This window comes from Nothobranchius furzeri, chromosome 9 (assembly GCF_043380555.1).
Source record: "Nothobranchius furzeri strain GRZ-AD chromosome 9, NfurGRZ-RIMD1, whole genome shotgun sequence".
In the NCBI taxonomy this organism is placed as follows: Eukaryota; Metazoa; Chordata; class Actinopteri; order Cyprinodontiformes; family Nothobranchiidae; genus Nothobranchius; species Nothobranchius furzeri.
In genome coordinates this window covers 8,712,121-8,723,205 of record NC_091749.1, presented here as the reverse complement: position 1 = coordinate 8,723,205, position 11,085 = coordinate 8,712,121, and the positions used below count along the sequence as shown (strand labels likewise).

The 11,085-nt window shown below is 45.5% G+C and overlaps 1 protein-coding gene and 1 long non-coding RNA gene across 2 annotated transcripts in view; one reads left to right on the top strand and one right to left on the bottom strand.

Moving 5' to 3' along the window:
• Positions 1–312: 312 nt before the first annotated feature.
• Positions 313–1,596, bottom strand: LOC129155110 (uncharacterized). The gene is made up of 2 exons (XR_008560091.2): positions 1,105–1,596; positions 313–535 (listed from the first exon to the last, which is right to left on the bottom strand). It is a non-coding gene; the product is annotated as an uncharacterized lncRNA (long non-coding RNA).
• Positions 1,597–6,596: 5,000 nt separating this feature from the next.
• Positions 6,597–11,085, top strand: part of LOC107397225 (anoctamin-9) — an 84,026-nt gene continuing 79,537 nt past the window's right edge. Inside the window, exon 1 of the mRNA XM_054735284.2 lies at positions 6,597–6,852. Within this exon, the coding sequence (XP_054591259.1) occupies positions 6,832–6,852 (21 nt within the window). The 5' untranslated portion in view covers positions 6,597–6,831. The remainder of the gene's footprint in view (positions 6,853–11,085) is intronic.

The following is an 11,085-nucleotide window of genomic DNA, read 5'->3' as shown; positions in this document are numbered from 1 at the left end:
CTGGAGCCACCGATGCTGGTCAGATGTTTGGCTCCACGGCCTTTAAACGGGCACCTGTGTGCTCGTGGGGAGATAGCTCAGTTAAGCAGCTGAGTCACATTTACGTTGTCCTCTGGGCCAACAGTGAGCCCTAGCAGCGGTGCAGGTAAATGTGGGGATAACTCTAGGGCTGAAACTAACGATTATTTTCATAATCGATTAATCTGTCGATTATTTTTTCGATTAATCGGTTTGTTATTGTTTAGCTATTTAACCTATACAAGTGATGAATACATTTCAGTTAAGAAAAAGAAAAACATAAGAGAATTGTGCAGTTGACTACAATCTATTTTATTGCACATGACCACAGTCAGCAGTGTAAAATGAGCTAAACAGTGCAAAATATCAGTCCAGAATAACTTTTTGGCATCAAAATATAAGAGGTAAATTCCATAAAAAATAATGTAGAATCTGGAATAGAGTTTGTAAGTGGTATGAATTGCTGGGGGTGAGTGTCTTGTTCCCCATGTAGTTGTCCATCGTTGCTTGTTTTTTTCTGCATAAGAAACACAAATAGACTGAATTAAGTACACATATAAAATAAAGCAGCACACACACTACAACACTAAATCAATATTACATTATTTGAATTAATTAACAATATACAGTGATCATTTATTTTGACAAAAATGTGTTGTGAGGCGTTTTACAGCGTTAGATAGTAAAACAGCCTTTTAATAGTTAAAAAAAGGACTTTCTGAATTTCTCCTGTATTTAAAAATTGAAAGCGTACAACTATGCCGCGTTATATTCACCTGGACACAGCTCGTCTGTATATTTTTCTCCGCGGAGTTGTCCTTTTTTGAATGAGGAACACAGTTATGGGTTTGTGCCGTTTTTCTCTTAACGAGAACATTCTTATAAACAGACGTGCTAAATTTGGCAAGCGCATGATTCACAACACGGAGGAGATTCACGATTGCATCTAGTCAATCAGAAGTAGAACACCGTAAACTGACGCGGCAAAAAAAAAAAAAAACATGTTTAACATCCACTATAACGAACTCAGCTAACACTAAGTCCCAAATGTGATCTGCGTTAGCTTGTTTATTTTCTGTTACTTACCGGACATTCCTCTGCTGCATCAGCCCCCACGTTTTCGTCTCAAATGTTCACTTAGGGACGTCGTGCTTCCGTCGTGCCATGGTTTTTGCATATTTTGTAGGTCACCGGTCTTTTCAAGGCATCTAGTGAAGTGCTCCCATACTCGTGAGGTTTTTGTCCGGGGTTTCTCTTGTTTTGTCGCTTTTATTTTTCTTCTGTATTTGTTGTTGATCCGCCATCTCTCACAGCAAGATGCGCGTCAGTAACGTGATACGTCATGAAAACCGAGGGCACTTATTGGCTAATTTCTTCTTCTACGGCCCCACTGGTAGATCAGTGGCTCATTACTGCCACACACTGGCGGCAAATTTAACAGATTGTAACCGATGTCAGATTGTGGTAAAAAATAGACTTTATGCGGTAAAATATGATTATTAAACAACTAACCGATGACTAAAAAAGTTGTTAACTATTTTAATAATCGATTAAATCGATTAGTTGTTTCAGCTCTAGATAACTCCATTTCATGCTTCATGTTTTGACTACCAGTTCGAGTTTGATACGAATGCTTCCGCCTCTCTTCTTCTTTTTCTGCTTTCTCTTCGTCTTGTTTGTGGTCTTTAGCCTAGTGAACTAGACCAAATTCTTGCTTTGCAAAGTTTGGTCTAGGCATGCTCCATTGGAACCTCCACAGCGCCTACCAGGACTCTGGCTAGCCAATCACAGCTCTCTAGAGCAGTGGTTCCCAACCTTTTTCCCAAGGGACCCCGTTTTTTACCGGTAAAATTTTTGACGACCCCCTTCCATTCTCTCTTCCAGTACAAACATTATTAAGAAATGATAAAATTGTTCAAGCACATTTTAATATGCTTTAATAGATAACAGTAATAGTAGGCTCCAGTACAGAACAAAGTCATTAACAAAACCAAACAGAGCATAGTGTGCTTGACAGTTTGTATTACTTTTCTGAACACATTGTTTCTTGTAAACACTGATAAATCAATCATTCCTCTCAATAAACGATTGACACATAAAAAATACACTGAGCAAAATGTACTTAAATGTGTATATTACTGTTTATACTAGATTATTTACTGTAAACGCTGTAATTAATCAACCAGTCCTATCTGTAATGAACTTTTGACACTTGAAAATAAAACAGTGAGCTGAGCAAAATGTTCTTAAAAGTGTGTTACTCTTTCTGTACTAATTACTTCCTGTCTTAATATCAGTAAACTTTTCACTCATGAAAAAAAATGTGAGCAAAATGTAGGCTATAAACAAGTAATAAATGAAGTTTTAACCCCTTAAAGTGGAGAGGTCCTGGCGACCCACTGAGAGGCTTTGGCGCCCCCTTGTGGGGGTCAGGACCCCCAGGTTAGGAACCACTGGTCTAGCACACTGCTGCTAACCACTTAAACATTCTCCCTCTCCTGATAATAACATTTTACTTTCTTTGACATTGAATATGCTACTACTAGTTTACCCGTTTAATCATGGACGTCACTAGGATTGAGATATAGGGGGGGCTTAGCCCCAGGAGCTTGACCTTGAACATTTTTTTCACATCCTGCAAAAACTTTGTCAATTAATTCATTATCTGAAGAACATTTAACAAAACCTATTATTTTATCACTTTCTTTTCCTTTCCTACCTTTGTGCATTTTCTCTCTTCTTTTTATAAAAAATAACACTTAATCAGTTCATTAGTGGGGTCTATGTTGAAGAAAGATTTTATATAAGTCCATTAAAAATTAGATATGTTATATTTCCAAATAAAGCTATTCATTTCAGTCTACTGCACTTAACATGGGGAAATGTTGCAGTCATTTAATTAATTACAACTTGCTTAATTATAAATGTTACTGAAATATGACAAAGAACAAATGAATAATTGTCAAACTTTTATTCTGCCAAATGAGTGTGCAGTTGACAGTTTTAATATATGAATAACACTGATATGAAATGGAATAAAGGAGTATGTAATTAACAATTACAAGACAAAATAACAGTATATATAAAAATGAGGGCTGGGACTTGATTACAATTTTTAATCTAATTAATTAGAGGCTTTGTAATTAATTAATCTAAATTAATCGCATTGTAATCGTTCAGGAAAATGTGCTCTCAAAGCAAAACTTAATTAAAATTATGAGACAGAGAATTAAACATTAGACATAGTTATTACTGTAAAACTAAAGCTTTTAATAAAAAAATGCATTTTAATTAATCAAATGTCACTGTGTGACATGAAACAAGACCTAAATCAACTAAAATTTATAATTACAAATAGAAAACGCCTGCAAAGGGTTCCTGAGCCTTTAAATAGTCTCTCTGTCTAGTTGAATTACTGAAATAAATTTGACTTTGCACCAGATTCTAATTTTTCCAGTTTCACTTGTTTGTATAATTGGGAGTTTTTATTAGCATTTCTACTCATAATGTAGTAAAAACACATAAATAATAATCCTTCAAAATGACAGTAGAACAGGCACAAATATGATCTAGCACTTAAATGTACCAACTTTTAACACCAGAGCAGGCATGGCATATTCTGAGAATGATCAGGAACACTAACTGGTTCCAGTTGGATGACTGGAGGATGATGGGATGATAAAAGATCATGGCGAGGAAATAATGATCTGATGAACAGGTGAGCAGACCTTCCTTACATGGGAAGTCCTGATGTTAATAAGGGGATGCTGCAGACCCGCAGATTCACGCCTGCATCAGTAAATCTGATGTGATCTCCAGCTTGATCACAACTTTCTCATTCCTCGCTGCCCCAGATACACTTAAGCATCCGCTCCTTAGCTGATGACAGCTTCAACACACCTCACTGCTTAATGATAATAATGCATGCGATGATGTTTAGACAGAGACTCGTCTCAGAAACGTAAAATTCCCCTACAGAATTGTTTAGAAAATCATCAGAAAAGTTTCAGAGTGTTTCTGTTTTTTAAACTTCTGTTTTCAACTTTAAGACACGTTGTCTGTGATTGTTTACAGAGAAGTGAGAACACGGAGCATTCTCCCAGCGGCAGCCAGGTGCCTCTCGTTTGTCTTACTTTCATAAACTACTATTAGGGCACAGAATTATTCTGTCTGGTGCTTTCAGCGCTGCACAGGTGTTACGTAAATGTTAAAAATATAGCTTACCGCAACTTTTGTAAAGTTTCCTGTGCCACCGGGCAGCCGAAGCAGAGACGATCTCTGAAAAATGTCCGCGACACAGACTCCGTTGTTGTCTGGAAGTTTTTTTTTTCAAGTTAAGAAAAGAGGTGGACGTGTTTCCTAAATCCTGCATCAGTCCAAGCAAGGCAACTTCTTTCTGTTTTTATTCCGTTAGTAGCCATTATCACTGTGCATTGTTGTGTGCGTCAGTGATATTTTGTCTACGAGGAAGTCGTGCAATGACAAAGGTTCCGCCGTGCTCGAAATGCAAGCTGCGATTAAATGCGTGAATTTTTTTTAATTTTTTTCTAATTAATCATAATAACGCGTTAAAGTCCCAGCCCTAAAAAAACTCAAAATGATAGGGGGGCTTGTGATTATTTTAGGGTGGCTGAAGCCCCCCTAAAACGGACCTAACGACGTCAGTGCGTTTAATTATAGATCCACTAGGATAAATACAATAAAGTTTATCTCTCACCAAATAGAATATTTACTAAGAAATCACAATGTAACCATAGACACATTGCTTGGTATATATGTTGTGTGTGTGTGTGTGTGTGTGTGTGTGTGTGTGTGTGTGTGTACGTGTGTGTGTGCGTGTGTGTGTGTGTGCTCTGTCTTCTCCATCCCCAGTGAGTCGTGGAGGATGGCTGCTTATACTGAGCCAGGATCCTCTGGAGGTTCCTTCCTGTTAAAGGGGAGTTTTCCTCTCCACTGTCACTAAATGATTGCTTAGTATGAGAACTGCATCGAGTCACTGACACTAGTCAGTGACTCAGTGACTCGATGCAACCTGCTGGGTTCCTTATATAGGAAACTTTTTACTGATTGGCTTGGAATGTTGAAGGTCCATGAAACGACTCTTGTCGTGATTTGGCGCTTTATAAATAAACTTGAATTGAATTGAATTACAATTTCTGTCGACCTCCGACATTGCTGTGGTCAAATAAATTTGTTAGCCTTTCACAACGTTACAATAGTAAGGACCACCCATTGACTTCCATTCATTAATGTGACTCCACTATGCCTAACCCACACCCTAAGCCCAGAGGTGTGGACTCGAGTTAGACTCGAGTCATTATTTTAATGACTTATGACTTGACTTGATAAAATCTATAAAGACTTATGACTTGACTCGGACTTGAACACCAGTGACTTACGACTTGAATCGACTTGCATCTGTTGACTTGACCGTATTTGATATTTTAGCACAAAAGTGGCATGGCATTGACAAAAGTCATAAATCATTCTTCGTTCTGGGTTAGATCTTGTACTGCTAAATGCAGCAGCACTTTGTTTATGATCAAGTTCAGCTGCGCTTTCTGCTTGTTTGAACAAATAAATTAAACTTTAGGAAGTTTTATTTCTGCTATTTATTTATTATCATTGTCATTAAATTGAAGTTGGACAAATGACCTAGCCTAGTGAACTAGACCAAATTCTTGCTTTGCAAAGAATGGTCTAGGCATGCTCCATTGGAACCTCAGCAGCTCCTACCAGGACTCTGGCTAGCCAATCACAGTTCTCTAGAGGGGTTTCAAACACACAAAGAGCTGAGATTGGTCCATAATGGTGGGCCAGTCATAGTGCTCTATCTGCTTAGTGAACAAATCACAGAGCTTTATCCGCTTTGTGGGCCAATCAGGGCACTCTATATGCCTGGTGGGTGGGATGATGCAACAGAGTGAAACAAGAGTATGTCACATTCATTGTCCAGTGGAATGCGGAGATCATTTGAAAGACAACAGTAGAACCCGCCCCACAACCGAGAGCCGTCAATGGAGCATGGCCAGACTAAATAATACATTTATTTAGTCTGGCTTGCCAGGCTACAAATGACCTGATTATGACTTGAAAATTCAAAGTTAAGGACTTGGACTTGAATTGGACTTCCACATCACTGACTTTGAACTCGACTTGGACTTGGTCGTCTTTGACTTGGACTTGACTCGAGACTTGACTGAAAAGACTTGTGATTTACTTGTGACTTGCAAATCAGTGACTTGGTCACACCTCTGCCTGACCCTAACCATAGCCAATGCTGATCTAACCCTAACCCTAACTAAAATGTCGTCACTTTGTTGGGATAATAATGAAAATGGTCCTCAGTATTTATTAAGAACACACACACACACACACACACACACACACACACACACACACACACACACACACACACACACACACACACACACACACACACACACACACACACACGTGGTTTGGTTCTAAAGAAACTTAGCAGAAACTCCCCAGTATTGTGAAACCAGCTCACCGACTGTCACTGTAGAACTTGAACGCAGCATTGACGTTCGTATTCTAAATGACAGATAACGTCATCACCCCTCCAGGTAAAACACTGGCACACCTGTGTTCCTCGCACACGGTGTTGCTGCCTGTAGGCACGCGGAAGTGAAGCGGAGTTGTAGATGTTTTATCCTGTGGTCGAAGGAGAAGTTTGTTTGTTCGTTTGTGTTTGTGAGAGATGGACGTTAAGGAGGCCACGCAGCTGCTGCTGAGCGCAGGTTCCTCTGACTGAACTTCTACATCGATTCTGAAACAAACTCCAGCGTCATGTTCTTCAAGGGCAGAACGGTAAAGATCAGTTAAGGTTTCCTCTTCTGTCCACAAACGCAGCAGCCTTCTGTCTGAGGGGAACTAACTCAGGTTTATTTAAGGTGGAATGATTCAGGAGCGGATCGATGCTCGCGCGCGGTGACATTTTCAGACACGTTGCTCCCAACTTCATACATTAGTTTAAAAAGAAAACACACTGCAGGTTTAGCTCCACGTAAGGAAGACCCAGCGGATTAAACAGGAAATAAATGAAAATACTAGTGTGTATTACAGTAATATGTGTGTATTACTGTAATACTAGTGTGTATTACAGTAATATGAGTGTATTACTGTAATATGTGTGTATTACTGTAATATGTGTGTATTACTTTAATACGAGTGTGTACTACTGTAATACTAGTGTGTATTACAGTAATATGTGTGTATTACTGTAATATGTGTGTATTACTATAATATGTGTGTATTACTGTAATACTAGTGTGTACTACTGTAATACTCAGTGGCGGTTCTACATGGAATTACTCCCCAGGCGAGACATCCCTTGATTTTATTACAGAACAAACTATGTGAAAAATAATCAGTGTAACAAATGCAATGAAGGAGCCACACTTCTGACAAATCTGTCCAAACAAGACTGTGGTCTGCTGCTAAAGATGTGAAATAACATATCTGAATATATCCACAGTTACACTATGATCAGTAGGCCAGTAATGTATTCCATAAACATGTTCAGTAGCACTGGAAATGCTAATAACAGCTAGTTAGTTTGGACTGGGGACTTTTTTCAGCTTGTAGAGTTTACTCATTATGATGTGAACATGAACCATTATCAACCTGTTTTTGTTGTTGTTCAGGAGGCAGGCTGCAGTGCACATTTGACGAATCCTGGTGCTTGAATCTGTCACACCCTGTCCTGTCACCCCATTCGGTTCAGTCCTGTGTTCATGTTAATTGCTCCCACCTGCCTCTCGTCTCCCAATCACTCAAGGTCCCAGCTACTCCTGTATTTAAACCCTGTTAGTCCATTTTGTCTGGTTGGTTCATTGTTTCATTGTCCTACGTGTCCCTGAATAAATCCATGTTTTAAACGTTCCTGTCTGCCTACCTGCCTGCTTTTTCACCCACGTGTGGATCCACACCTCCGCTTCGCTCACCGGCACGTTTGTGACAGAATGAACCAACCCAGAAAAGGATCCAGCGGGGAGGTTCTTCCTTGAGAGTGTTTGCTCCAGTTTTTAACCGCAGATCACCGGCCAGCTTCTCCTCCTCTGGTCTCGTCTCGCCGCAGACGCCATCGCCGAACCCCGGCTGCGACGATCCCCTCCGTCCTCCCAGAGCTAGATGTGAGGTTGGACCAGGAGACGCAGCTAGACCGCTCCTGCTACGTGGGCACCAGACTGGCTGTGTGCTCCCCCGGAGCTGGCCCACGGCATTGGGAAGGATGCCGGGCTCCACCATCACCCCTGGTACTGGGATGGAGCCGCAAGCTCGCCGCAGCTCCGGCTCGCCAGCTTGGACCCGCCCCCAGTCAGACCAGCGGTCCAATCAGCACCTCCGTCATCTGCAGGCGGAGGAACCACGCCTACAGCCCAGCTGACAGAGCTCGCCGGCCTCCAGGCAGAGCTTGGCCGGATCCATCAGCTCGTCAACCTCCAGGAGTTCCAGCTGGACACCCTATCCTCCCCGAATCACCAGGAGAAGGTTCCGGTACAGCCTGCAGCTCCCTCATCTCTTGGCCAAAGGATCGAGCCCGCAGTCCACTCAGCAGAGCTCACCGGTCTCCAAGCTGAGCTGGCCCAACTTCATCAGAGCCTCAGTCTCCAGGAGCTCCAGCTGGACAATCTATCTTCCCTGCTCTCCCAGTTTCCGGCACCACCAGTTCAGTCAGCTCCAGTTCCAGCAATGGTCCCAGAGGTCGCACCGCATCCTGTTCCAGCGGTGGTTCCGGAGGTCGCACCGCATCCTGTTCCAGCAGTGTTCCCGGTGGATGCACCACATCCTGTTCCCGTGGTGGTGCCGGAGGTCGCACCATATCCTGTTCCAGCGGTGGTCCCGGAGGTCGCACCGCATCCAGTTCCCGTGGTGGTCCCGGAGGTCGCACCGCATCCGGTCCTCCACTCCAGAAACCGATGGTCCAGAAGCTGACAGTCCAGAAGCCGACAGTCCAGAAGCTGACGGTCCGGAAGTCGACGGTCCAGAAGTCGACGCCCCGGGACCAGAAGTCGACGCCTCCGGACCAGAAGTCGACGCCCCCGGACCAGATGCCGACGGTCCCGAAGCCGACGCCCCCGGACCAGAAGTCGATGCCTCCGGACCAGAAGTCGACGCCCCCGGACCAGATGCCGACGGTCCCGAAGTCGACACCTCCGGACCAGAAGTGGATGCCTCCGGACCAGAAGTCGACAGGTGTCGACACCCCTTCCAGTCCTGTGGTCGACGCCCCTTCCAGTCCTGTGGTCGACGCCCCTTCCAGTCCTGAGGTCGACGCTCCTTCCAGTCCTAAGGTCGACGCCCCTTCCAGTCCAGAGGTCGATGCTCTTTCCAGTCCAGAGGTCGACGCTCTTTCCAGTCCAGAGGTCGACGCTGTTTCCAGTCCAGAGGTCGACACTCCTTCGTGTCCAGAGGTCGACGCTCCTTCGTGTCCAGAGGTCGACGCTCCTTCGTGTCCAGAGGTCGACGTCCCCTCCAGTCTAGAGGATGACGTCCCCTCCAGTCCAACGTCCCCGCCGTCTCCAGTCCCCCGCCGTCTCCAGTCCCCGTGGTCGACGCTGTCTCCAGTCCCCGTGGTCGACGCCGTCTCCAGTCCAGTGGTCGACACCGTCTCCAGTCCCGTGGTCGCTGCCGTCTCCAGTCCAGTGGTCAACGTCCCCAGTCCAGTGGTCGCCGCCGTCCCCAGTCCAGTGGTCAACGTCCCCAGTCCAGTGGTCGACGACGCCGTCTCCAGCCCAGTGGTCGACGCCGCCGCCTCCAGCCCAGTGGTCGATGCCGCCTCCAGCCCAATGGTCGACGCCGCCTCCAGCCCAGAGGCCGACGCCGCCGCCTCCAGCCCAGAGGCCGACGACGCAGCCTCCAGTCCAGGGGCCGACGCCACCGCCTCCAGTCCAGAGGCCGACGACGACGCCTCCAGCCCTGAGGTCGTCGCCGCCGCCTCCAGCCCTGAGGTGGTCGCCGTCGCCTCCAGTCCAGAAGTCAAAGACGTGTCCTCTGGCGTCTCTGCCTCCGGTCACCGCCAGTCCTGCCCTCACCAGGCGCGGGCCCCCAAGAACCTGTCGTCGCCTCCTCCTCTGCCACAGACGCAGGCCCGCAAGACCCGTCGTCGCCTCCTCCTCTGCCACAGACGCAGGCCCCGAAGAGTTCGTCGTCGCCTCCTCCTCTGCCACAGACGCAGGCCCCGAAGAGTTCGTCGTCGCCTCCTCCTCTGCCACAGACGCAGGCCCCCAAGAGCCCGTCATCGCCGCCTCCTCTGCCACAGACGCAGGCCCTCAAGAGCCCGTCATCGCCGCCTCCTCTGCCCCAGGCGCAGGCCCCCAAGAGCCCGTCGTCGCCTCCTCTGACCCAGGCACAGGTCCCCGGACTCTACTTGTCCCTGCCTCCTCTCCGTCGGTCCCTCGGTCCTTCTCGGCCCGGCCTCCGGGTCCCCCTCCTCCTGCCCTGCTCTATGTTCCTGTGGGCGTCTGGAATCCGCCCTTTTGGGTGGGCGGGTGGGGGTGGGGGTGGGGGTGTACTGTCACACCCTGTCCTGTCTCCCCATTCGGTTCAGTCCTGTGTTCATGTTAACTGCTCCCATCTGCCTCTCGTTTCCCAATCACCCAAGATCCCTGCTCCTCCTGTATTTAAACCCTGTTAGTCCATTTTGTCTGGTTGGTTCATTGTTTCATTGTCCTACGTGTCCCTGAATAAATCCATGTTTTAAACGTTCCTGTCTGCCTACCTGCCTGCTTCTTCACCCGCGTGTGGATCCACACCTCCGCTTCGCTCACCGGCACGTTTGTGACAGAATCATTAAGGAATTTATTCGAACCATTCGTTTCAAACTTTCAGCCCTGTTTGCTCTGTTAGCAATTACTTGACCGAATTTAACCGTTAAAGTCCCCAGTTAACCGGTTAAAAAAAATTTAAACGTGCATCCTAGCATGAGAACGCACTACCTTTATCTTTAGCCCATTTCTCCTCTTTGTCTGAACTGGGCACCTGATGGTTTTCACCTTTTTCTGTCCATTTCGTTTGGCACTCGACTGAATAAATAGGTTT